This window comes from Panicum virgatum, chromosome 3K (assembly GCF_016808335.1).
Source record: "Panicum virgatum strain AP13 chromosome 3K, P.virgatum_v5, whole genome shotgun sequence".
Taxonomy (NCBI): Eukaryota; Viridiplantae; Streptophyta; class Magnoliopsida; order Poales; family Poaceae; genus Panicum; species Panicum virgatum.
Genome location: NC_053138.1, coordinates 26,345,161 through 26,372,839, shown reverse-complemented (window position 1 = coordinate 26,372,839; position 27,679 = coordinate 26,345,161). Strand labels below are relative to the sequence as shown.

Genomic DNA, 27,679 nt, shown 5'->3' with positions numbered 1-27,679 from the left:
CCAAAATTATTTGATGAGTTCACCTATCAAAGCTGTTCCACGTGGCAAAAGTTTCCTCCTTAATACATTAGCATAGTGAGATTTTCTGTTTCTGAAATGTTGTGCCTAAAAAAAACTAGACACCAACATTCAATATTTTACAAAACCTGTTTGGTTTTGTGCTTTGCCAAGGAAAGACTCTATATCACCATGGAATAGAGAAAGCTGTTTGGCTAAAGCAAAACCACAATACATACCATCCACAGCAGCACTTAAGATACCCCCAGCATAGCCAGCACCTTCGCCGATTGGATATAATCCTCGCAATGATGTGCTTTCATATGTCTCTCCATGTCGTGAAATTTGCAAGGGAGAGCTCGTCCTAGTCTGCATGGTAGCAAATAAGCATGAGGTATGGGTTAATGATTAAAAAGTGAGAATTACATAAAAGAGCACAACAACTTGCATACCTCCACACCATGAAGTAGGGCTTCACTAGAAACGAAGCCTGGCATCTGAAAACATAGCATTGCGAATGAATCAAGGCACGTGGAGCTTAAAATCATTAGAAATAAAACCCAAATTTCATACCTCTCTGTCAATCATAATTATTGACTGTTGTAGAGCTTCAGTTATGTAAGGAGTGAATAGCTCATGAAGTTTGGATGGACGAACTCCTAACCTGTAGCTTGATGGTGGGAGAGTTGTAACTGTTAACAGATAACCAAGTTAGTGAAAGAAGAAAACTGATTACTTACTAGTTTCTACATCAGAAATATTAGCAACGCCAGTACCTGACAATCTGTTGCTGATAAAATCTGTGACACGCTGTGCTGGGACAACAAAATTCCCTCCACCCATCACAGCTGCTCTTCTTTCGAATTCTCTCTGTTTTCAATGTGTAAAATTTTTTTTTGTGAGCTTGGGAGAATTTTCCACTGTAATGCAGTAACAATGAAGGAAATAAGTTGTGCAAAAAGTAAGACAGGCAATGCCACATTTACGAGTACCTGCATTATATTCTAGTTCATAGGTGCACGCCCATGGTAAGTTTTAAGATACATGGCAGCGATTGAAGCTTAAATTATTTTGCATTAATTACAGTTGAGCTGAATGCACAAACCAGTCCATCTAATTGCTTAAGATGATGACAGGATTATTTTGCATTATTTGTATAAAATTTTTTGTTGAATAATTGAGTCTATATTTTAAACAATATATGGAAACAGCCCCCTGGATATAATTCCAGAACAGAAAATTAACTAATCTAACAGATAGAACTGCATGCCCGATAGGGATAGATTATAATCGTGCCATTCATTCATTCCTACCCCAATTGGATATGAAACTGCTACAAGCCCAACACTATTCAGTGACCAGGAAGATTGCCTGCACCATGCATATCTAGTTGCGGACGTTTCCTTTATATCTTAAGGTCAAATTCTACTGATATGTTTCCATGTTGAAAAACAGAAATAACTGATTAAAACATGAGTACATAGCAAAATAGAAAAAGGCCATTGTTGTAGGGTAAGTTAAGCTTGGAGATTATATGGTATTAAAAAAACAAAAAAGAAAGAAAACTCTTGTGACATACTCGCATTCCTGTCATAGTTGAAACACACAACCCTCCAAACCTCTTTGACTGATTTAGCATGTTTACTTACGGGGCATGCAGGATTTGAAAACTTAGACATTACGCAAGTTAATTATTTGAGTGGTTCTGTTTTTATCACAGAGAATTCCTGCAACAAGTACCTGGAATTCAACGCCTGCAAGAGGACCATGGGATTGAAATGGTTTGAAATCATGAGATGATACAGTAACAACAAGAGCTGAGTTTGCCCACTTTGATGCACGCCGTGAGAATGACATGCCATTGATGCACAATTCTGATGGATCCGTGCTGGTTAGAACAACCTGCGTGCATGTTTCAAATTGTATAAGGCAATAGAATTCTAATACACAATATGTCACGCGGGAGGTGGGGGTGCATTGATTAAAAGAAGAGGTGTGACTTACCTGTCCACCGGGGCACATGCAAAACGAGTAACAACTGCGACTCTGTTCGGCAATGTCAAGCTCCTCTGCACCTTTTTCGCCAACAGATTTCACAATTTTGTAATCTGCCACAGGTATCCGCCCACGTCCTTTCTGTACTTCAGCAGCCAGTTCAGAGTACTGTGATTTGTGACAGTAGCAATATCATGCAACATATCAGCAGTTGTCAGCAATTCATGGAAATGTATTAAGATACTGCAGCTTTCAATCCACACATGCCATACCAACCAGATAAATAATTGACAATTTAAATCATGACTTAATAAATCCACAATGTGTTGTCTAATTATTGCAAATGATGAATTCATTCCTTAAGTACACCACATGGTCCTTAGTCTGTAGTAGTATAGGGGAAAAGGAATGAGTCCAAGCTGCTATCTGTATTGCATAAATGGGTGGAAGACCTTGGAACAAGAGACAGTTTCTCTATTGTTTCACTGATTACAAACAGACTGCTCAGATGCATGCCACGCATAATCAGCTTTACTCTTTCCCTTTTGTAAATAGCCGTCTATGAGTTCATGGATTGGTGCAACACTAAAGAAAATCAAATATAATTAACTTTCCCCAGACTGGTATCATCTGGAAAGAAGATGATCAGAATAAAGAAATAAGTCTTACTTGGATACTGTTTATCAGTTCCTGGGGATGCTCAATTCTTAAGCCGACCTGTAAGGAGAGAACCATTGATTTTTAGTTACATGAACTAAATCGGAAAGTCGGAAAGTAATTATAATTTAGTAGTTGCAAAGATACAGTGAGCAACAGTTAGACATAATATCTCAAGGGGAACTATGCTAAACCACCTATGTCCCAGAGTTTGGTCAAATAAAATGAAATATAGGCATTTCCAAGGAAGCTGCAAAAAACTGTATTATTATTATCCTTGCCCTTGAAGTCATATTGAGGTATGCTGGAGAGTAAAATAGGGTAGCAGGATACTGTTAAAATAGAAAAGATTCATAAACTATGGTGAAAGGTTCAAGGGCTCGTTAGTTTGTATCCACAGCACCAACAGGATGTCTATCTAAGTCATATGGTTCATTTGATTTGATTGACCAAGTAAACAAAACTGGTATAATATTAATATTTCTATTCCGTCCAAAGAGTAAACAGACCTCCAATATCGAACCAAAGCTTGGGAATCTGTGCACTTCCTTCACAACAAGGACAGGTTATGAATTTGATGTGTGCTACACAATTTTCAATTTGACTGTTCGCAATATCCACATCCCAGGGCACAATGTATGGTCTGGATATGGATGCAAGTACCATCCAGGCAAGTTTTGCATTTGAAAAACATGGTTTCATATTTTTCATTATAATTGGCTGCATGTGACTAGACACAACCAATATAGGCAATATCAACCTGGAACATGCTTTTAATAGCATAGAGAACTTACAGAAAAACTTTTGGGGCTCATGTCTACGTTATGCTGTTGAAGCATATTATATGTGTCACGAGCTGAGTGACCAACTGCCAATACAACTGCATCAAATGATAGTTTCTGGCTGCCAGAACCTGGCCGTAGTTCTGCATCAGAGACCATGATTCCTTTTACCTGCCCATCTTCCACCATAAGATCATCTACTCTAGCATTAAATCTTATGGTAACCTGTAGGCAAATGGAACATGATACATCAATACATGACATCTTGCAGAATTAAAAAAAAAAGAAGCTTAACAAAGACAACTTACACCCAATTGTCTTAAGTGGTGCCTGAAGTTTCGCAGAAGAGGAACAAGTTTATCAGTACCCAAGTGAGGTTTCCCATCAACTAAAATGTTTGGAGGGGCTCCAAACTGAACAAATGTTTTCATAACCTGCAATCCAAGACCCATGGTTACTATATTAAACACACAAAATAGACACCTTTGAACAAGGATATTGCTTAAAAGAACTCTTATAATTTAGATGGCAATGTCTACAAACAGTACAAAATGCCTGATAAATCAGTTCCAAGGGACATGAAATAGAATTCGAAACTTAAATTCTCAGCTCTAATTCCTTCAGTCAAGACTCAAGAGCCGCATCTCTGAAGAAAATAAATTGCAGTGTTCACATTATAAAAGGTATTATAGATGTGTCAGTAATTAAAAAAAAATCCGGTTTGATAATTTTCTGTTGCTATACAGTCATGAGCTCTTGAACAACTGGAACATGACAGTGAACTTTTACATCAAACAATATCTGAGGTTAAGGTAGAACAGGAAGATTCATGCCTGGACACAATGAAAACACAATGTGCTAATGAGAAAATGGATACGATAGATAAAGCAGGAAGATTCTCACAGCCTGAACACCATCAGTGTTTCTTCCTATCCTGGTCACGAGCTTCCCATCACTCCATGTACCTGCACCACCCTGCTATGATTAAGAACAGCAGATCAAGAATCGATGGCCTTAAGTTTTGAAGGAACATGAGCACAGGATTGATTAATTGATCATTCCTTCCAGTTGCCAAAGGGGTAACTGGCACTCCAAAACCATTCTTTGGAGCTGTCTGATGCAATAAATTCTTAACTGTAATGATCATTAGACTAAGAAGCCTATTAAAAATTCAGATAATGCATTCTTAATGAAACACTGCTAAAAAATGCAGAAAATGCATAAAAAGGAAGATCTCGATTAATCATGAAAAGTTCACAATCTGCTCATATTTTTCAGTATGTGTAAGCTTTTAACTGTATTTAAATAATTTTGTGATATAATATGTGTATGAAAATGGAACCACAAAATGGAAAGGTTATTACAGATTATTTTCTTCATAATTCATTCACTTTACGAGAAACATACTTAAAAGATCCCTATGCAGATAAAGTCTAAATGTGTCTTCCTACAATTTTTCACATTATGACTAGGATAAACAACTCATTTTCAATATACCAAATGAACAAATTACCTAGTCCAATATTGCAAAACACAGTGTCGTGGTGCTGCAAACCACAGCCGGGTGGCGGAAGGCACCCGCCCTAGCCCAGAGGGTGTGTACTCGGGGGTTAGCTAGTCTTAGATCAATCTTCCTCAAGAACACGATGAACACAGCAGGATTTAGAGTGGTTCGGGCCGCCGGAGCGTAATACCCTACGTCCACTGTGTGTTGTATTGCCTTCCCACGAGAGTGAGAAGTTCGCTAGAGCTTGAGTCTGGATTGTGGAGATGATGTGTGAACCTCCTGTGTTCTAGCGGGCGTGCTCTCCCTTTTATATGTCCAAGGGGAGCACGTACACTGAGCGGGGCCCCGACATGTGGACCCGGCGATGTATTATAAACTACACTTTGGCCTTCAATGGCTCAGATCCGGAGATCTTGTCGTCGGCTTCTGTGCGTAGCTTCTGACCAGGGATGGTCTTGAGTTGTCCTGTCAGAGTAGAGTCTAGCCTTTGCAGTCGCGCGTCGAGGTCACGATGAAGCGCCGAACTACTGACTCAGTCTACTGTAGCAGCGTGCACTGTTGCTTCAGTCGGTAGCTGGTCATCATGACTCGTCGCTCATGCGCGCAGCGCTGAGTCTTTAATGCTTGTCTCGGTATCTGGCGATCCACAGTGTGGACTGACAAAAGCTGCCCCGTGCCCAGAGGCAGCAGATCCCGCCTCAACCACTCGCACTTAATGCGGGTGGGTGAGGGAGCTTCCAGCGGAAGGCTGGCGCCCGCGCCCGCGTCTGCGTGACACGTGGCGGCTCCGGACCCCACCCGAGCAGCTTGCTGAGCCGAGAGCTCACGGGGGTCCGGGTAGGCACGTGGAGGTCCCGGACCCGCCTGCGGGGGTCCGGGTCCGCGGCCACAGGTGCTGAGCATTTCCACCTCTGGGACACGTGGTGACACCGGACCCGTCCCCAAACGGGAAGCGGGTCCGGGACCGTTGGTCCGGTGAGATGGAGTCGGAACCCAGGAGTCCGGCTGCTCAGCTCCTTAGGGCGTAGTTACGGATAACTACGCGAGTCTTGGCACAGTAGGAGTGGGTACCCCAGTTGTAGGGTACCGACAGTGGCCCCCGGGCCCGCCTCGGGAGAGGCAACGAACCCGCAGGTGGGGCCACTACTGTGAGCAACTTGGCTGCTTCTGGCACCCAGCGGTGCGCGCCGCAAGGGTCTTGCCCTGCATCGTCCATCCCTTGGGTCACCTGCTGCATCATCACGTTTGGACCTGCACATGACTCAAGGTAGATGCTTAGTAGCGTGCCCACGGGTCCCAAATCCTGTTGGCTGTAATCCTTTGAGATGGATAGCTAGGTTCAGTGAACGAAGCTCAAGGGGCCGGCCTTTAGGTTAAGAGAAAGTCCGGACCTCCAGGTTCCCAGTCCTAGGTACTACGGCACTCATTCACAGGAGGTGGTGCGTGCAGGCTTAGGGTACGGAACCAGGCTAAGCGGCTACACGGCTCCGGACCTCCCCGGAGAATGAGTGCGCTTCCCTGAACCTGCAGGTTCCCAGGGGTCCGAACCCCTCTCTTCCATGAGGGGTCTCGAGCTAAGTCACTAACTAGCCAACTCAATTCGGACCACAATCACCGCACAAGAGTAAGAAGCCACGTGGGGGTTAGCGCAAACAGAATGCGTAGATCGAAATTGGAATGTAACATCCTTAGAGGCGAACTGAGAATAAACTTTTCCTTTATAACTAGATGTACATGAGATGTGCGATGTAAGCCAGAACACGGGTTTATGAGGCCGGAGCTGTCCGGACCTCCGGGCCCCCAGTCTTAGGTACTACGGTACTCACCCTAGGGAGGTAGAGCATGCAGGCTTAGGGTACGGAACCAGGCTAAGCGGCTACACGGCTCCGGACCTCCCCGGAGGGTGAATACGCTTCCCTGAACCTGGTTCGCAGAGGTCCGGACCCCTCCACGGGGGAGGCTCACCGGACTGGACCACACGGAAGTACTACATAGTTACAAAGGAAAAGATTTTATTCCCTGCTGGGCCTCTAAGAGTAGGACTTACAGAGATGTAGAGTCGGGGGTACGACCGGAGTCGGCTTTCCGCCGGAGAGAGCCACTAGAGCCGGCTTTCCGCCGGAGCGGGCTTGGTGCGACCGGAGTCGGCTTTCCGCCGGAGCGGCTTGGTGCGACCGGAGTCGGCTTTCCGCCGGAGCAGGCTTGGTGCGACCGGAGTCGGCAGTCCGCCGGAGCGGGCTTGGTGCGACCGGAGTCGGCTTTCCGCCGGAGCGGGCTTCCTCTCATGAGTGAGGTATGCTGTGAGCTGGGATTTGTCGCTCCGCCGCTCGCAGCTTGTGAGGGGGCCCTTGACGGGTGCCCTGACTCTTGCCGGCGGGCGGCGCGCGCCGCCGCCAACGGTGGCTGCTCCACAGGCACAGTTGCCCCTGGAGCAGGAACGCGAGAGGCATGTGGCGTGGAGGACGCCACCCCCTCCGTCATCTCCACGTCGTCCACGCGAACCATGGGGACGAAGAAGATGATGAAATGCGATCAGCTAGCGCCCCTACCTGGCGCGCCAAATGTCGTGGTGCTGCAAACCACAGCCGGGTGGCGGAAGGCACCCGCCCTAGCCCAGAGGGTGTGTACTCGGGGGTTAGCTAGTCTTAGATCAATCTTCCTCAAGAACACGATGAACACAGCAGGATTTAGAGTGGTTCGGGCCGCCGGAGCGTAATACCCTACGTCCACTGTGTGTTGTATTGCCTTCCCACGAGAGTGAGAAGTTCGCTAGAGCTTGAGTCTGGATTGTGGAGATGATGTGTGAACCTCCTGTGTTCTAGCGGGCGTGCTCTCCCTTTTATATGTCCAAGGGGAGCACGTACACTGAGCGGGGCCCCGACATGTGGACCCGGCGATGTATTATAAACTACACTTTGGCCTTCAATGGCTCAGATCCGGAGATCTTGTCGTCGGCTTCTGTGCGTAGCTTCTGACCAGGGATGGTCTTGAGTTGTCCTGTCAGAGTAGAGTCTAGCCTTTGCAGTCGCGCGTCGAGGTCACGATGAAGCGCCGAACTACTGACTCAGTCTACTGTAGCAGCGTGCACTGTTGCTTCAGTCGGTAGCTGGTCATCATGACTCGTCGCTCATGCGCGCAGCGCTGAGTCTTTAATGCTTGTCTCGGTATCTGGCGATCCACAGTGTGGACTGACAAAAGCTGCCCCGTGCCCAGAGGCAGCAGATCCCGCCTCAACCACTCGCACTTAATGCGGGTGGGTGAGGGAGCTTCCAGCGGAAGGCTGGCGCCCGCACCCGCGTCTGCGTGACACGTGGCGGCTCCGGACCCCACCCGAGCAGCTTGCTGAGCCGAGAGCTCACGGGGGTCCGGGTAGGCACGTGGAGGTCCCGGACCCGCCTGCGGGGGTCCGGGTCCGCGGCCACAGGTGCTGAGCATTTCCACCTCTGGGACACGTGGTGACACCGGACCCGTCCCCAAACGGGAAGCGGGTCCGGGACCGTTGGTCCGGTGAGATGGAGTCGGAACCCAGGAGTCCGGCTGCTCAGCTCCTTAGGGCGTAGTTACGGATAACTACGCGAGTCTTGGCACAGTAGGAGTGGGTACCCCAGTTGTAGGGTACCGACACATAGGTATCTGACATTGCTGATCATGTTGTGATGTCGTAGTTCAAAATAGGAATCAATAAAATACCTCGCCGAAGCAAAAGTTGCTCTCTGATTGTAGGATTCGTCTAACTGCAAGGGCCCCAATGTCACGCCCTCTTTGTTCAACAGGCTGACCACGCTCCAATAAGGTAACTTCCGCACCAAGCTCACCTAGCACAAGGGAAGCAAACAAGCCAGATGGTCCACTTCCTATAACTGCCACTCTTGGCTTCTTATCTTGAGGACAGATCGAACCATTATGAGTATCCTTGATTCCAAGTTCATTATCATAACCTTTGCTGCTAGCATTGAGCATGCTGACCAAATCAGATGCTAACTTCTCTTTAGGCATGTATTCTACAGCTCCAAGTTTGGGCTCCAACCGAGCAATAAAATCCCATGCCCTTGGCTCCATATCAAGAAGCTTCTTAACATCCATATCAACAGTATAAGTGAACTGAGGTTCTTTCAAAACCTGTAGATGTAAAACATGTTTTTCATTCAATGGTATGTATAAATATCTCCATTTCTCGTACTAGTAGAAGTAAATATAGTTACAAAAACCATGCAGATGAATCCGTCCTTGTAAGACCGAGTGTGTATCCAAATATATCTAGGATAACTACACTGGCAAACCAGTTCATTGGAGAGCAGATTTCACAAAATATCACCGCTATGGCAGAATCTCATATATTCTCTAACACTATAATATCATCACTACTGCACTCCACAATTTATATTATGGGGCTGTCCAGAATGGTTGGGATATAATAAAAAAATATAAAAGGTTGCCCTCTAGTATGAGTTTGGAGCATGGAACCCTAAACAAAATGCTAACAACTTAAACTCTGGAGAGGTTTGGTGAAGCTTACTATATTGTTTCAATGTTTCTTAACATCATGTATATTTTGCCCAATGTAATACAATTCATCTGAATCATTTTAGCAGTTTCAACATCAATCATGTCCAATATTTAATAAGATACAGATGGTATCAATCCATGAAGAACCTTCCGTGCATCGAATGACTTGCGGATAACAGTGAAGGCCTCATCAGGGAGCATAGAAGCAACCTGCAGCACAGCTGAACCAATTAGAGACATGTAATCATAGGAAAAGTCTCAACCACAATAACAGCATAAACGATTAATGAAGTTCTATGAAATAATGAGAGAGAAGAGGAGATCCAAGCAAGCGCCATTTTGATTATAAGATGCACAGTGCAACAGTACAACACGCATCCTGCCAGTTAAGTAGTTAAATTGCAGATTCAGAATGCAGCACGGCAATGTTTGTTGTTGTCTCAAAACATGCAGATGTTAACTCGATGGCAAAGCCTACCTTAGGCCGCCCCCACCTCAATACCCACACAACAATAAATAAATTCAAACCATGTAAAAAAAGGAGGTTCAGTAACACAGGTATGGTGCAACTGACTACGAGGAGTAAAGATCAGGCTAAACTGACACCAGGCCTTTTCCGAAAACCCAAAACGAAACAAATTGCTTATCACGAAAAACTGCATTTACTCGAAACCAGAGGTTACCAACAACTTCAGGGAACAGGGATTGTGCTGATGCCAAGATAGGTGAGGATCATGTTAACTAAATGGCACTACCAGGTTAAGGTACGATTCAACGCACCAGACCTCTGTTTCACCGCCCTTGGCGATTCAGATAAAAACCTCGCAATTGCACGGCATTTCAAATTACATTATCCATCGATTTCGACCGGTGATCGATTAGCATACCGGGAACTTGATGGCTTTGGCGATGGCCTGGAGAAGCGGCAGGGAGATGCCGGTGAAGTCCTTGCCGGGGTCGTCTCGGGCGGGGACGGCGAGCTTGGAGAGCCGCCAGTACCCGGACTCCCGCCCCTCGCTGCCCTCCACCGGGGCGGCCTGGCGGAGTAGCTCCTTATGGCGCCGGTCCAGCCGCTTCTTCTCCGACGGGTACCGCCGCTTCCCCGTGCGCTTCGCGCAGCGCACCGCGGCGCCGCACCCGCACCGGCGCGTTCGCGGGAAGGAGCTGGTCGCGGCGTGGCGGAGGCCGCGGCTAGGGCTCGCGCGCAGCGGATGGGGTGGCGGGAGGGAGAAGGGTGAGAGCCTGGGGCCCGAGACGGAGGCGGAGGCCGCGGTGGCGGTGGCGAACGCCAGCGCCATGGCGAGTGATGGGGGGGGGGGGGGGGGTTGGAGAAAGGGAGAGCGCGTGCGACCCTTCGGATAGATAAGAGTGGGTTTTAGACGAGGGGTTTATTGGGGGATCGTTTTGTACGAATCGATGAGTTTGATCGCCTAATGGTTATTTTTCTCAAAATTATTCAAAGCAAGTGAGAATACAAAATGTGTCCTTCAAGAGGAGATTGGGAATCTGAATCAAATCATTGATCTTATTTATTGTGTTTTTCTGTTAAAGGAGTCGGCCATGCTTGCTTCCGCAGTTCAGCGAGAGCTTATGGCCCAACACACATTCTCCCTTCTAAATTGTGCAGTGCATTGTGGACGCTCTTGAAAACAAGAAATAGCATGGTCCTCAATAGTAAAAGTGTAGCCCCAGCGTCAGATGCAATCACATACAAGATGATGGCTCTCTTCAAGTTTCGGGAAGTCACTATTCAAGGACGACGTTACAAATGTCGAGCAAATCTACAATAAAGTGATAAACAGATGGTGGGTTGAGAGCATCCTGGTACACATTTTGTTTGCTCTGTCTCTGCGCGTGTTGTACTTCTGTTGGAGGCATCGAGTGTCCTTGGACTGAGTCGAGAATAGGGGGTGTTTGCGCTCGCGGCGTCGAGTTTCCCTTGGCCTATCTCGGATTGTAATCGCCTCTTTTAAACTTTCAATAAAAGGATGGGATTGTAGGTTTCTGTTAAGCTTTCAATAGGAAAACAAGGCAGTGGGCAGTGACCTTTGAAGCTTTGATCCAAAAAGAACAGATCGGAGAAATCGATGGGCGCATTATCCACATGGAAATAGGAAGCATATTCTATATATTAACTTATCAGTAAAAAACTGTTTGGGTTACATAGCTCCGTTCGAGTTCCTGTATCCCCTCGTCAACTGTTACATTTTCCAGCTCCGCAGGTTCTACACTCAAGACACAGGAGGTTAGTACCAAGAACTCAACTACATAGCAGGACAAACCGCATCAGTTAAAGTCAAACTTGAAGAACAACATTTCACCAGTCTCCACTACAAACCTTCGACAAACTCCAGTTACCTCAGGCCGAGTGCACACGAAGTCTCTGAAAGTCTATTTCCACTGTTAGCAAGCAGCAGCACAAGATTTTGAACTATCTAGCTGCTGAGTTACTACAACACTGCACTGACACCATGGTTTAGTTCACAAGGTGAGGGCTGACACTCTTGAAAGGAAGTGTGCAGGAGTAAGTCACATATCTGACACCGTCAAGGAGAACAACAACAAATATCCTGGAGAGGGGTTTGGGCGACACTCTTGGATCACCATCCCCATTGCCAGCCTCCCTGGGATCAGCTAGCACAGAAACGACAACTGAAGATGCTGGCTTGCTATCAGGTACCTTGCTGCTTTCAGAAGTGCTGTTAAAAGCCTGAGGCTCTGTGTTGTTCACCGTTTTTCCAGTGAGTGGAATCGCCTCATTGTACATGATCCTCCTGTTTTTCAGCTTGCCACCATATGCAGGAGCAGGTTTTGGAATTTTCTGGGTAGCATTGACACTCGAGGAGTTGACAGTGGGAGAAGCAGGTATAATGCCACCAGATTTGGCAGAAGCTGCGGAAATGTTGAACTGGAATACCTCGCTACACATTCCTGAGTTCAAAATTGGTCCTGAAAATAGTTACATAAAAATCACAGGGTAAGACACTATGGATAAGCACTCAAGGAGTATCAATTCTCAATCAGTGGGAGATTCTGACAAGAAATGCCTGACGAAAGATCCGGGATGCCTACCAAATATTACTACAAAATGGACACAAATTTCATCTTTGAGAGAGTACCGATTTGTTGCCTCTTTGCTTCTGCAATCGATTTTGCGAGCATAGGCTGCAAATTTAGTTTTGTACTGTTTGCCACCTCAGAAATGGGTGGAGAACAAAAGCGTGGATCAACATATAAAGATCACCCTATCCAAGTTCAAATTCCCCTACTGCCATTGTAGAGATCAACACATACATGACCGCAGAATAAATTAAGCATTAACAGCACCTGAATTCTTATGGGTCGATATGGCATGTCTATCACAATTATAGATACTTCCCCCATGAACGGGAACAATACAACTGCTATTTACTAAGCTAGCACTTTGGTGATTGCTATAAGGAAGAGGCCTTGAGTATGGACATAATTCCCTTTTCCCTACGAGCTACGATGTCATATTACCAGCTGGCAACTTTAAATAACTTCATTCCCAATCTAACCAGTTCGCTGCTTCCATGCTTTTCTACAGGTCACTTGATTGTACTTACCATTTAGACTAGTATTTTTCACTTAGTGAAGTCTTAAATTTTATGTTGTACATCTGAAGATGATTGGATTGTTATTCAAATATATTGTCGCATACCCTTTATAACAATACAAGAATCATTTACAATTACCGCATTACATAAAAGGATGTATGAACCCTACAGATGACGACAAATGAAATTCATGAATGCCGTACTATAAATAAACAGATATTGCTAAACTAATTAAACATTAATGTGCTTACCTTCCATTCCTTCACGGAACCACTGTGGCAGTGATGCATCTGGCGGGAACGTTTCCTTTGAATCCGTATCCTTTCCAGTTGGTGACAGATAGCGAGCTATAGCAACACTAGTCTCCTTGTGGTCTTTAACTGACTGACCAGTTGAGGCCCTATGTGCCACTGCTTTCTCACTTGCAAGAACAGAATGGATAATCAAATTACCATTGATCTTAACATGTTTTCCATTCCTCGGCACATATAACAAAGCAGGCAAGATTTCACTTGAGTTATGTGCAGGATGATGCTTCTGCCCTGCTCCATCAGCATTCCCAGCCATTCCAGGATCAGCATCAATCATGCCGCTACTGTTTAAACCGCCTTTAGGTCCTTTCCCATGGTTAGTGACACTAAACACCCTAGCATCAGAGCGGCCAAAATTTCCAAATATCACATCGTTGCTCCTGCCACTCATTCCGAAACTATGATTGAACCCCGGAACAAAAGCACCAAAGACAAGCGCAACAAACAGCAAACCAAGAAGACTAACACTCGCCACCTTCTTGGTCTTGGCCTTACTCTTGCTCTCCGCAGCCTTCTTGACCTCTGGTTTTTTGGATACCTTTGCTGCAGCCGCTGTCTGCTGCGGCTTCAAGCGGGGGATAGGCACCAGTGGGACATGGGAGCCATGAGGCCGCATTGCATACCCAGGAACCCACGGGAAATGAATGCCCGGCAGCGGCGGTGGATACACCCCAGGAGGTGGGCCACTCACACCACCGCCACCGAGCTGCTGCCGAAGCGTGGCGTTCTCGGCCACAATGAAGGAGATCTTAGAATTGAGGTCGTTTATCACCGAGTGCATCGACTTCACCTTCTCCTCCAGCTCCTCGAAGTACCGCTTCTTCCTCTGCCGAGACAGCTGCGCGCTCTCGCGGTTCCGCATCAGACGCGCAGTCCGGCGCTTGTCCTCTTCCTCGCCGCCCGCGCCCCTCTCGTCGGAGTCCTCCGCGGCGGCCCGCGACGCCGAAGCCGACGCAGACGCGGACGGGGAAAGCTCGCCGTCGCCGGATCGGCGGCACTTGGCCCCGTCCGAGCTCGCTCCAGCGCTCGCCTGCTTCCGCTTGAGGCTCCAGTTCGGGGCGGCGCCGCTCCTTCCCTCGTCCGAGTCCTCGTGCTTCACCTCGCGGTCGCCGGCGCTGGCCACGGCGGAATTGGCGGCGGAGGTGACCGGGGAGGCGGAGGTGGACGCGGCGGGGCCGGATCCGGCCGCGGAGCCCTCGCCGGAGTCGTCGCCTTCGCCGCCGCGGTCGGGGGAGCGGAGGAGGAAGTCGTCGACGGAGAAATCGGCCGGCAGGTCGAAGTCGAGCCCGTCGTCGCCGGCGAATCCGCCGAGCGGGAGGTCGCCGCCGGCGAGGGGGAGGTCCGGGTCGAAGAGGTGCGCCGGGTAGTGGCGGAGGTCGAACGGGGAGGGGTCGAGGAGTGCCGGCTCCGCCATGGCTGGTGCCGCGCCCCGAGGAACAAGACGGGGGGAGAGGTGGGGTGGGGTTCCCTCTAGGGTTTTGGCATCGTCGAGGTGGAGGGAGGCACGGGAGGAAGGAGCGGACAATTTTGGAATGGAAGTCACGAGAGCGAGTGCGGACGGAGTCCGGGGGTTGACGAGCTCGTGCCCGGGACGTGCCGGTCCTCCCTACCGCGTAGCTTCCCGGAACTTATCCTTCCGTCCCGATTACATGTGGGTCCGGGTCTACCTGGGGCCCGCAGGTCATCCGCTCGTCTAGCATACGTGGTCGGCGTGACTGCGTCGATACCGACCAGATCTGGGCTCGGCACTGTTGGCGTGCTAAAAGCGCCGGGGCATGAGTAACGGGGAAGCTAAGACTGTGTGCGCTGGCGTGTGGGGCCGCGGACCCGCTAGTTTTAGGTGCAGAGGCCGCGGGTAAAGATCAAACCGGTTAGAAAAGTTACAGGGACCTGTTCGGGAAGGTTCTTTTTTTTTTTGAACAACTGTTCGGGAAGGTTCTGGTGATGGTCTGGTGGGTAGGTGAGTGGTGCAGCGAATGTGACGATTTCGGATAGGAATTTTTACTATTTTTCTGGTAAGCTTCCCATGTGGATCCTCTGGTATTACTCCATTTGCCGATTTGCGTAACTTGGAGATGGATTTCGGTAGCCTAATTGAGTAGCAGGTGGCCGCCGGTTGTCTGCTCTGGAGTTGGATATCTAGGAGTAGTACGTCTGGAATTTTTTTTCCAGTTATAGGTAGTTTTCAGCATACTGATTCGCAAAATATGATCGTTCCCTTCTGCTTGCCGCCCTCTAATAAATTATCATAAATCAAGCATGCATCCAATATATACTATTACCGCCATCCTAAATTATTCATCATTTTAGTTTTTCTAAATACATAGATTTTTAGCCGCAAAAAAAATAAATACATAAATTTTGCTATACACATGGATCTAACATTTTCCGATAAGTAATTGTACTTAGTTTCTCTGATAAGTAATTGTACTTAGTTTCTACTCTGAAGTCTGGAAGCCTGTTCAATTCTCCAATTTATGGCAGATCAGGCCTATCAAAAGTATAACCAAGTGCAGGCAAATACTTTGAAATTGCACGGTGCTAACTGCCACTGAGTAGTAATTATTAGTGACTGCAAAGGGCTTATATGCAAAAACGCGCACTTCACTTCCTCTGTGTGGGGGTGGAAAGTATGCACATGGGAGCTTCACCTTCCTGTCTTGGATGAGTTTTGAGGGCAGCATCGTCGAGGCGTGCTTTACTGCTTTCATCATTTTTCGCCTGAGCACGTGATCTTTCCCTCGCGTACAAGCAAGAAAAAGAGCACGGACACTCCACAAGCGAAAAAACTCAAAGGGTGCGGAAAGGTCCGGAGGGGGGAATAACATTCTGCATTCAACTCCAGTACTACCATTTCTGGCCATGCAAACGCACAGTTCTGATGCTCGTCGAGCAACCCAAAGAGGGGGGGGGGGGGGGGGGGGGGGTTGGCGCCTATGAAATGCTTTCTACGTGTCGAAGACTCGTGGCTAGAAGAGAGAAACACGCGTGCGTCACCGTGCCAATGGGCTGGAATCCACGCTATACCCAACCCAGCACATATGCAACATCAGATGATTATTTAACCCACCCCAACCTGTTAGTTGATATGCAAAATCCAAACCACACCAATCCATGACTTCCTTTCACCCCATATCTAACCAAACCAATGCTTTATCCATGGGTTCCACCCATTAAAAAAACATGGATTATCCACATGCCCCCACATGCCCCGCACACAGCATATCCACACAGGTTTTGGCGGGGGGTGATATCACGTTGAATTGGGAGTGAATCCAAATAAAAAATCACAACGTATGCACACAGGTTTTGGCGGTGAGTGAATTGTGCCATATGGCCATACATATGCTTACATGTGCCACTAGATACAACATAAATAAGACTCCGGCAGGTAAAGCTGCCGCTGCTGGTCACTCTTATTGGGAAGGTAAATGCAGGTTTATACACTTTTTTTACTGCTGAGCCTCCGGTTCTTTGTTCTCCATATACCTGTCAAATTCAGTTTTGCCATTTGAGTTGCATATAGTTATTCGGCCAGTATGGCCCAAGGGACATAAGGATCCCTCATTATATATATAGCCAACTTCACCAAATATGATGTTGCAATGTGGATGACTGAAAAAGAAAAATGAATTCAGCGCTGCAGTAAGCTTACCTCATAAAGAGTCTTGAATAGACGCACATGGCTGCACCAAATGAAACTGTTTGATCAATATCCATCGAGTCATAGACAGATGATTGCTGTAGTTAAAAATGTCTCAAGTATTTTTATTTCATTTACCTGCTGTCATATTGCCAGATATCATTTCAGGAGGTTTGTTCATGTCAACCGAACCCTGCAACAAATATAGCTTATCAGAGAATTGGATGATGCATGTGTAAGAAAAAAACAGGTAAAGCTGCATTGTAGTCAGGCAGGGTATTGAGGATAAACATTAGAAAGATATCGGTACAGAACTTGATATGGCAAGAAACTTTAAGGAGGCTCGCGAATGCCAGAACAAATTAAGGCATGGGTACTATCGATATTGGTGGCCTGACCTATCGATATTGGTGGCCTGACCTATAGCTAACATGTAAAGCTGAAGGTCGACATTCCATCTATACATACAGAATCTGCACAGCTATTCAGTTCTCACTTACAATTAATATGAAAGCCAGGCACTATCTAATCACTCACAACACAAGATTACAAACGGGACCTTAGATAAAACTAAGTATACATGTGCCTTTTGATTTATTTACAAGCTAAAGTCAAATATCTCCTTGGAATTAAGGTAGTACCATGCACGGCAAGGAAATTGAAAATATTTCAGCATGTTCGGCTGAAGAATCTCTAATTGTCAGTTTCTAAATGAAAGAGTTGATAGTTAGAGGGAAAGTCTATAACCTATTTATTGCACATAATCCAAAAGATTCAGGTACGAAGTATGAAATTTGGATTCAGGTATAAAATTAATTAAAACAAATTTCACAAGATGGCTAAACCAGTCATGCCATGAGAGACAGAAAGACAGAACATATACCCTGTTCCAGGGAGATGCAAATGGAGTTATAGTTATAACATACCTAATTCCATCGGTTAAGCCCCCACCGGTCCAGCTGATTCCACCTGTGGCACATTTTGCCCTGCACCAACCCAGCAACTTCACTTAAGATCTCTGCATCCAAAAAAGAGAGGAACTTGCCTTAAGAACAACAACTTCTCATCTCTGCATATTTCAAATAAGAATTTGGTGATTATTGAAGGTAAAAGAAACAGTGGGTACCTTCATCGTCCTTATCCTTATCTTTATCTTGGACTATAGTGAGCCAATCTTTCGCACTAACTAAAGCCTCCAACATCTATGGCGTTAGCGAGCCTCTTGTGTCCCCTAGAATCCTATTGCCACAACTAAAAGCCAATTCAGATGATACGGTGCTGAGTGGGATAGCAAGAAAGTCCCTAACCATCTTTGATAAGACAGGAAACTGATCAGCACGAGCCAAATGTGCCTGTGTAAATATGATTAGTCAATTGTGCCTAATTTGTCGTGGGGGAGGGCAACTATCCCAATGTCTGCAGCAGCTCCCATTTCATTTTTCCTTAGAATAAACTGGAGCCAAGTTTCTTCTTGGAGAGTAGAAGAATCTGCTGCCTTTAGAACCTAACTCTTTTGTTGATAAAGCTAAACTTAATTCAATGTTTGATCAGAAGAGGCGAGTATCTTTTTCTTTTAACTTGTTTTGTAAAGATTTTGCATTATCGGAGCAAATGTGGAAGGCTGAACTGACTTGCACATGAGCTTGGATCTGATCAGCCTGACAAAATAGACAGCTCCCTTTCAAAATTTGATGATGGTCCTTTCTTCCTAGATCAATTCAGTCTGGTAAATTTGCAGAACTATTTTTGGCCACTCCTTCTAGCTGTTTGAATAAGAAAATCAAAGTACTAATGGTGTTTGAGATTTTGGGACAGATGGACATTGCATATGTACCATTCATCGACGGATTTCAGATATTTCATTAACTTATTTTAACAGGGTGTCCTGACACCAGAACAATGTACTGCAGAAACTGAACAAGATGGAAGCATATATGCAGACAAAGCAGGACCCTGAAGTGCTGCTTGCTCTCACAAAGAAGAAGTTTGGGGTATGAATTAACTGAACAAGATGGACGCATAAGAAGTTTGGACCCTAACCCTTCTCGCACGAGCACCCAAATCGGAGGAACCACCACCAGCCATGGGCAGCGGCAACGGCCAGAAGTCCAAGATGGCCCGCGAGAGGAATGCCGAGAAGAATAAGGCGTCCAAGGGTACGTACGCCCGCCCTACTACCAGATCCCCTCCCTTACGCTTCCTCCCATCCATCGATTCGTCTTGTTTCGGGGGCTTCTGCTCGATTCCTTGCAGGCAGCCAGCTCAAGGCCAACAAGAAGGCCATGAACAACTAGAGGGAGGGCCGTACTCACCGGCGGAGGCGTGGCAGCGGCGAGAACCGGCGACCGCGAGGTTTGACGGAGGTGGCGGGAACCGGCGATGCGTGGCGACGGCGGCTCCGCGTCCACAAGCATGGTGGCGGCCAGCGGGTGCTGGGAGGCGTGGCGGCGGCGGCGGCCAATGGAGGCGTGGCTGCGGCGGGCCGGCGAGGCGTGGCGGAAGCGGGTCGGCGAGGCTTGCCGACGGCGACGGTGGCCGGTGGAGGCGTGGCGCCGGCGAGGCACCCGCGACCGCCTGGCGTCGTGGCGGCCGAGGGTGGTGGAGTCGCAGACTCGCAGGATTGGGTTTGGCCGTCCGGGGCAGGTCGTAGGATAGGGTTTACCGTGGATGTCTAACCGTTTCCAATTCATAGGCTCGATCCATTTAGAACCAAATCATTTAGGCCCAATCCAAATCAGGCCGAACTATTCATTCCAGCATCCAACTCAAACCAAACCAATTAATATGATGAGTCCATTTAAACCCAACCAAAACAATCCCAAAGCAAATCCAATCCACTAAAATCACTCTGGCCCGAACCATTTGCAGGTTGACGCGTGCGATGCATTTTGCTGGCCGTGTTTAGTTCTATTGGAGTAAATTTTTTGAAAGAAAATTTTAGTATTTCGGAGTACTAAATAAAATTTATTTATAAAAGTTTTTGGACAAATGGGTTGTAAATCGCCATATGAATCCAATAAGCCCATTTAATAACATTTACTGTAGCATAACTGTTGCAAATCATGGATTAAGCAAGTTCATTAGATTTGTCTCGCGATTTACAACTCACCTATGTAAAAAGTTTTGTAAACAAATTTTGTTTAATACTTCTTGCATGTGTCCAAACATTCGATGCTAATCATTTATCCTCGTATTTGTTATGAACATAATTTAATAGTATAGTTTCATTGTAATTTGGTAGTGGTCGGAAGAATTTGGACCAGCCAGGGCTAAGAATCTGTTATCCTCATTGTAAGATTATCTCTTTTATTTTTTTTATTTTTTAAATTCCGAATTTAGCTAGTTACTCATTGTATTTGGCAACGACTTTTAATTATTAACCGTATTTGATATGAACTCTATGAGCTAGTTTAGACTGTTACATCTTCACAAAACTCAATGTTGTTCATCCTTCTCTTTTTTAGATTAATGTAGGAATTTCTAGACCATTTCAGCAACACGTGGTGATTTTTTTCTCAACACTCTCTTATTAATATAATAATAGATTTAGATGTAGATCACCAACATCAACACAGGGCCTAAAATGGTCTTTGCTTGAGTACAAGCGTCGACATCCCATTTTGCGATAGAGGAGAAATAAAAAGGAGCTTTAGCATCTTCAAAAGTCTTTCTAAATTCCACTACCTAAATTATCATTTGGAGAGCTTTCTGCATAAAACCACTTTCTACATATTTTCACTCTCCAGCAACTTTTCTATATCTTGTGTACACTCTTAAAAGCTATTTTTTCTATCTTTTGCTAGCGAGAAATGTGGAATGAATGATTGCTACATTTGGATAATTACTTAGAGAATCTAGTGTTTGAGGATATTTTTATATCAAAATCTCTATTCCTAACAATTTTGAAAAGATATAGAAAGTCTCTCGGAGTTGCTCCATGTCTCAACCATAGTCACAAAGATTCGGGGTCGATGGGGTCGAGGGACGGGGTCGAGGAATGAGATACGGTCCTCGTGAGAGATTTTTACAAGGCGGGAATGAAAATGACCCCGCGTTTCCGGGACGGGATCAGTGTTTCCGGGTCAAAGAACGATACTCTCGACTCCGAATTCTGTGACTATGGTCTCAACTTATTAGAGTGTAAAAGATCCACTTACACACGGGATAGGTTCGCAATCGCTTGTCATTATGGCTGAACCAGTTGGAATTCGTGACATCGTAAAGTAAAGTTCGTTCTCTCCGACGGTCCGAATACCTCCACATAAACAAAGTTCCATCGTAGCTCTAAAAATCACATTTGTACTATTTTATAGATGATACAAGTGGACCTCTAATACGAGTATGTAAACATACTCATTGATGTCCACGGTTAGTCCACTTAACAAAAATAATATTTAGCTACGTGCGCAAGCAATTGCCCTGCCACCGCACCATAGTGAGGTTAACAGTCACTACCAATCGTCAATCAAGACAACAAAACAGTCAACAGCCAGCCTGCTTAACAAAAGCAACATTAGCCAACCTTCCACAGTCGCAGTGAGGTCAACCGTTTGCTATGCGAGCAGCAAAACTTGGAAGTAGCATAAAGCATTTGCACTTTGTACTATATTCTTTGAGCTTTGCCGAGGTTACGTATGGCACTTCGTTATTTTTTTTGCAAATCCCAAACTTTATGTTGAATTTAGGATGTCATGGAGCCTTGCTAAACATGTTTTCATGCTATCTTTGAAAATATATACTTCTATGAATTTAGATTTGCGGTATTAGAAAAATTCAAGTGTCCAACGATATACCATAAAACCGGTGACAAAAAAAACCCTCGGTAGTAGTCCAAGCACCCCAGCCACCAAACGGCCCGGCCGGCGGCGCCTGTGGATCCGAAACCGTTGGCCCAGGAATAGATTTGGGGGAACGTGCGCCATCGTCCTGTCGTGAGCTGACCGCCTCGCTAGACGACGGCACGAAGCTTGCCGAATCGCTTGCCTTGGCTCAAGCGAACATGTTTTCTGAGACAAGTTAAAAATCGTTGCCAAGGTAAAGAATCGCCTCTTGTCTCAGACTTGAGGCCACCTTGTGGTCTTGTGAGGAGAAGAAAGGATCGATGCTAGAAGCATGTAACTTTTTTTTGGTAAAAAAAGTAATATGCAGTATCGCAGTCTCTGGAAGTAATTAGCTGCCCATCAACACTTTTACAATCGTACTTAGATCTATAGTAGAGAATCCCCTGCACAGAATATATCTAATTTTGACCAAAAATATATAGGAAGAACACGTCAACATCTGCAATACCAAATAAAGTATCACCAATGTATATTACATTGTATATCTTTAAAAGTAGTTTCATGCTGTAGATATTTGTGCACTTCCCTATAAATAAACTTGATCAAAATTAGAAAGAACTTGCTAAGAACAAGACTAGAATGACTTATAGTTTGAAATAGAGAGAGTACATGGTAATCTACGAGTGCCTAATTCATCTTTCAATTGCTAATACCATGACAAACAATTCTTACGGATGTATGTGTTGAAGATAAAAGGTAGTAGCATGATTGAAGACAAAAAAAACAATGACTTGCAAGCTAGCCTGAAAAAGTAATAACCCATAAAACAAACGAAGGTAAGGTAGGGGCGTAGGGCATATGTATACAATGTGTTGAGGTATCGTATCTAAATAAAACATTATATTGGATTGGATTCTTCTGCCTATCAGTCGACTACCATTACAAAAATCAAGAGCTGTAAGTAGTTTAAGTTGCCTTCCATGCAGAAACCTCACCATCATTTTGTGAGAATAATTAATTAAAGCTCATGCACTATCAGTGTCCCGGAGCATCCAGCTTTTGTTAGCATGGAAAATATTCAGAGAGTTGAACTATGCGGTTCATCAGGGCTTAGCATGGCCCAATAGTTTTGTTAACTCTTTCACCTACAACTTGTTCTTTCGCAAAAAAAAAACAAAAAAAACTAGAGCTTGTTCTTTTTAACTAGATATTATATAGCTAGGTATTTGCGTCTCCTTTCATCCTTTGACATACCGGTGGACATGATACTGCCACGTTGCCTTTCCCACACCGCTGATCGGCGGGCGCTCGTGTTCAACAGCTCATCAGAAACAGCGCTAACGTGTTCAGACTTGTGTGTGAATCGGAAAATCCCACGGCCCGCGCCGCGTACAAAAACAAAAGCCGCCGCATTTCTTCGAGAGCCATTCTGGGCCGCCTGATCTCGCGCGAACGCCTGGGATCGCGACCGCCCCCCTCCCGCCGCCGATTCCGATTCCAATCCCAACTCCAGCCGCGAGCCGAGCCCCGATCGATCCGTCGCCTCATCCGACCCGCACCGCAGATCCATCCCTTTGGTTTGGTTTGGTTTGGTTGCACTTGCACGCGGGCGGCGTTAAAAAATCCGGAGCCGTGCTGGCGCTGGGAACCCCCCCTCCCCTCTCCTCTTCTCGGGCAGACGGGCACCGCTCGGCCTCCCCCTCCGCGCAGGCGCAGCCGCAGCAGCAGCCAGCCGCTTCGGGATCGGGACGCGGGGAGGGGAAAGGCGAGTCGTCGGCCGTCGTCCACGGCAGCCTCCCTCCCTCTCCTCTCCGCCGCGCCCCCCGCGTACCCTAGGCCGGCCCGCGCGCGCCCCCTACCGCCGCACGATGAGCTCCTCCACCCCAGCCGCAGCAGCGTCGCCGCCGCCCGCAGCCGCGGCCGACGAGGGCGCGCGGGCGGTGGAGGCGGTGCCCGTCGACGAGAGGGTCGCCTCCCACGTGGACCCGTTCCTCGTCGAGGCGCTCGACAACCCTCGCCACCGCCTCATGGGTACGTGCCCACCCCGCCGCCTCGTGTATCCACTCGCCGTCTCGCTCGCGATTTCGGTGTCGTAGGGGGTCACGCGTACGCGGATGTGACTGTCGCGGCGGGTCCGCGTGGGCGGGATTTCGGCCCGGATTCGCGCGTCCTGTCCCTAGGGTTTGTGCCTGCTGCGTTCCAAAGCGCGTAATTGGGGATTATCGTCGGTTTCGGTTTTATTTGCCTCGGTAGGAGCGATATAGCGCGGTTAGTGAGGGAATTGTTACGAATTACGATGTCTGATTTACCCGTCCTTCAAGCTCGTTGTATTGTGCTGGCTTACATAGTTGTTGCTACTTGCTTGGATGCTGATTATGCTTTGCTTTTGCTGCTAATCCTGTGGTAATTTTTGCTCTAGTTTAACTGTTGTATCGGTTCCGTGTATCTGAAAATTGCTGGTAATGATGAGTGGAAGCATGATCATTGTTGTGGTAGGGCTTTTAACTGCGCTAGATGGAGCTCATTTTATGATGCTAGCAGTGTACTGATGTAGGGGGAGGGATCTTTCTATGAACGGAAATGGTTACGGACAACAATTTGCTTCCCAACCACATACAACTAAGCACATCACCTTGGATTTCCTACTTGCCTTGGGCTATGTGATGTGCTGATGAACTGTGATCGGTCGCTCAGTGCAGTTGCACGCAGGTTGTACTGATCTGTGATCCGTCGTATGCATAGCATTCCTTATCTACTGGCTAATTTATCGTGTTTACCCGTGTCCCTATCTAACTCACCACCCCTATACCCTGCATTATCTCCCACCACACCGTAGCAATATGTCTAACTAAGCTTTTGCCTTTTTTCTGTTTCTTTCGTGCCTTGAAACTGCTTTGCTGTGAAGTTTGTGCTTTTGTGTACCTATCTAAACTCCTAAGTGTCCTGTTTCTGACTGCACCTTTTATATACAGATCAAGCCATAGTAAAGCATCTTATGCAATAAACACTAGATATACCTGAATCTGCACCGTGGAAATTGGGTTTTGATTCCTTTTTATTTTTCATATTGTTAAATTGTTATTCACTTCATCTGTTTATTATTTCTTTAAACTTCATCTGTAAGGCAGAAATGGAATGACATTGTGCACGTCTGAAAATATCCTATCAAGGTAAACTATATGAGGAGCGTATTAAGATAAATAGCTGAATTTGGAGATTGCTGTTGTGGCATAGAACTTCTAATTTTAATTTGGTTATTGAACGTTTGAAAGTATTTGTTCTGTTTTGAAGATAATTGCTGGTTGATAGAAGATTAATCCTATTAGCTGGTTTCTTCTACAAATTTTTTCACTAGGTAACTATGCATATTTAGTCTTCTATTTCTACATAATCATTCCGATTCTTTCTTATTACAGTTTTACGGATGGAACTGGATGTACAGAAATTTATGCAGAACCCTCAGCTGCAAGAATTTGATTTCCAGAACTTTCCTACTTCATACCTTCGCTGTGCTGCTCATCGTGTCGCACAACATTATGGCCTAGAGACTACAGTAGCAGATAGTTTAGTAGATGGTTCAGTTACCAAGATAGTTGCAAGAAAAACACCAGAAAGCAGATACCCTCCTATTGCTTTATCAGAAGTTCCCAGCAAACAAGCAAGAAATGACCATGAAGCAGCAGAGAAGCTTAAGTTTGTCATCTATCAAAGGCCCAAAGCATTCCAAAATGGCACAGCTGATGCTGGAAACAAGAATGCTGCACCTAAAACTGTTGAAGAGAGGATAGAGGAATATAATAAAGCGCGAGCACGCATCTTCAGTGGTTCCATTTCTGCAGATACTGATGCTGCAACTGCTTTGGGAACTCTTTCCACTGGCAGAGATGAGCCAGTGAATGTTGAGCCTTCTGCTGATGAGATCAAAGTCAGCACAATGAACAACCGTTCTAGGGTCGCAGTTTTCAAGGATACTGAAAAAGATCGTAGTGACCCTGACTATGATCGAAATTACAAGAGGTCAGCATATCCATTAGTTAATTCTTGTTCCCACAAATTTATGTTGATGATGGGATGGAGTAACATATATCCTTTTGCAGGTATGTTAGTTGCCCAGTGCCTGACTTCAACCTGAGCCCAGGTTCCTACAACTTCGTTGTGCCTCAGTTTATGCAGTATGGTGTTAGTTATGTGCAATCTCCTGGCATGTCCACGAACCAGCCTACTGTGTTCTTTGGCCAACCTGATCTATCGATGGGGTCATCTTCTGGAGCCGCTGTTTACCCACACTGGCCAACCCCAGCAATGATGTATCCCCATTGCTATGACAATGCTGGACCCATGATTTCTCAGGTGTGCATATCACTCAGTTTTCAGACTGTACATCATGTGCAAGGTTCAGTGAATTGTCAGTGCACTGTGCACCTTAAGATGTAGTCCCTGTGATTGCAAACACTTAGTAAGCCCAACGCAAGGTTGCCCATTTAGACTTGGATAGCCAGCAAACATATTTTGTGCTCACGTGCATTTCCTTTTATGGTGTTCTGGTTTTGGGGCCATAACTTGAAGTGTCTATCCTTGCATTGTCGAAATTGACCTTTACTTACCATAATATACATTCTTTTATTCCAAACAAGTGGAAAACTGCCAGTTAAATTCATTTGGGGTCATCTTCCGTAGAAATGACCAGAATATTTTGTTGTTCTTGCAGGTTCCACTGTACCAATCCTTCAACCATGGTTAAGAGATTCTTTTTTTCTGGGAAGTGGGAACTACTCTCTGTTGAACTTGCACTATGTTGTGTTGTCAAGTGGAGTCTACTTCAGATTCGAGCTATTTCTATTACAAAACTTCAGTGTAACGTAGTTTGTATAAGGAGTCTTAATTCGTTCAAACTATTATTTTTTTTTTGAGGTATCGTTCAAACTATTATTGTGAACTACTCTGGAACTGATGGTGCAGTGGTGCTTGTCTAACGTCCAGCGCTCGTCTGCTCAACTCGGGTTTAGGGCCCCTAGAACACTGTTGAGTGGATAAACGTGAACTGTGGTGGTGTCTGGTGGTGGTACTAGTCTGAGGCTGGTCATTGCCAGCGATCATTGGTTTCCTAATCTGCTATTCTCTGTTCGGCAGTCCCGTTTATTTGGTTGACCATTAATAGTAGTTCATAGAGTACACGGTAGACCAAGGGCCTGTTTGGATGGGGTAAAGTTGAATGCTAAATTTTAGCACTTACTAGCACTCATATCTCTACTAAAATTTTTAGATCTTGGCTAAAGTTTAGCCTACCCTAGTGCTAAAGTTTAGCACTTTCATCCACTAGTACTTGAATCCAAAAGAGATCTAATGAAGTTTAAGATTGAAATCTGTATTTACTCGAAGACAAAAGCTAAATAATTGGTTGGGTAGGGATGCAAGTAGGTATCTAACGGTATTTTTAGCAACTAGTATGGAGTATCCAATGGTGTTTTTTTAAGCAACTAGTATGTGTATCCAATGTTATTTTTAGCAATCAGAACATGTTGCAAGGGGTGAACGAGCCGTAGCTCGGTTGGCAAGCTCGCCATTCGAGCGCTGCTTGAGCGTGGGTTGCTCACCCGGAACAGTGGTTCCTTTAATAAAGTCTGCAGGAGCTACCTGGATTGCGACGCTCCTGGGAGTCATTTGGTGATTAAAAAAGAATGTGATTTAGATCTGAGGTAGTTGTAAGTTTGTTTATGTATGTGTGGTTTGTGTAGTTGTAGGTTTGTTTATGCATATGTGGTGTGAGTGAGAGCCTTGCGACACACCCGTCGTCTATGGAGCCGGTTTGTGTAGTTGTAGGTTTGTTTATGCATATGTGGTGTGAGTGAGAGGCTTGCGACACACCCGTCGTCTATGGAGCCATTCGGTAATCTCAAAGTCAAAGAGGATATGATTTAGATC

General features: G+C 45.9%; 4 protein-coding genes across 6 annotated transcripts; 1 reads left to right on the top strand and 3 right to left on the bottom strand.

Moving 5' to 3' along the window:
• Positions 1–73: 73 nt before the first annotated feature.
• Positions 74–10,762, bottom strand: LOC120698695 (uncharacterized protein Cbei_0202-like). Of its 2 annotated transcripts, XM_039982410.1 has the most exons (13): positions 10,332–10,762; positions 9,592–9,654; positions 8,629–9,057; positions 4,335–4,406; positions 3,740–3,865; positions 3,444–3,656; positions 2,662–2,709; positions 2,002–2,160; positions 1,738–1,899; positions 774–867; positions 571–689; positions 450–494; positions 74–366 (listed from the first exon to the last, which is right to left on the bottom strand). In XM_039982410.1, the coding sequence occupies exons 1-13, from the start codon at positions 10,740–10,742 to the stop codon at positions 130–132; spliced, it is 2,178 nt and encodes a 725-aa protein (XP_039838344.1). In that variant the 5' UTR covers positions 10,743–10,762; the 3' UTR covers positions 74–129. The 2 variants fall into 2 exon arrangements, 1 of the variants encoding a protein (XP_039838344.1); XR_005684987.1 differs by lacking the exons at positions 74–366; positions 450–494 and having other exon boundaries at positions 774–917.
• Positions 10,763–11,551: 789 nt separating this feature from the next.
• Positions 11,552–14,881, bottom strand: LOC120698694 (bZIP transcription factor 39-like). Its single transcript, XM_039982408.1, has 2 exons — positions 13,274–14,881; positions 11,552–12,393 (listed from the first exon to the last, which is right to left on the bottom strand). The coding sequence occupies exons 1-2, from the start codon at positions 14,745–14,747 to the stop codon at positions 11,921–11,923; spliced, it is 1,947 nt and encodes a 648-aa protein (XP_039838342.1). The 5' UTR covers positions 14,748–14,881; the 3' UTR covers positions 11,552–11,920.
• Positions 14,882–16,725: 1,844 nt separating this feature from the next.
• On the bottom strand, positions 16,726–18,178 carry LOC120700768. The gene is made up of 5 exons (XM_039984998.1): positions 18,103–18,178; positions 17,860–17,984; positions 17,115–17,169; positions 16,989–17,019; positions 16,726–16,822 (listed from the first exon to the last, which is right to left on the bottom strand). Exons 1-5 carry the CDS (start codon positions 18,176–18,178, stop codon positions 16,786–16,788), a joined length of 324 nt encoding a protein of 107 aa, XP_039840932.1. The 3' UTR covers positions 16,726–16,785.
• A 5,201-nt stretch (positions 18,179–23,379) lies between these two features.
• Positions 23,380–26,865, top strand: LOC120698693. Of its 2 annotated transcripts, XR_005684986.1 has the most exons (5): positions 23,380–23,788; positions 25,174–25,774; positions 25,855–26,107; positions 26,466–26,640; positions 26,672–26,865. XR_005684986.1 is itself a non-coding variant. In XM_039982407.1 (4 exons), exons 1-4 carry the CDS (start codon positions 23,626–23,628, stop codon positions 26,496–26,498), a joined length of 1,050 nt encoding a protein of 349 aa, XP_039838341.1. In that variant the 5' UTR covers positions 23,380–23,625; the 3' UTR covers positions 26,499–26,865. The 2 variants fall into 2 exon arrangements, 1 of the variants encoding a protein (XP_039838341.1); XM_039982407.1 differs by having other exon boundaries at positions 26,466–26,865.
• Positions 26,866–27,679: the final 814 nt, after the last annotated feature.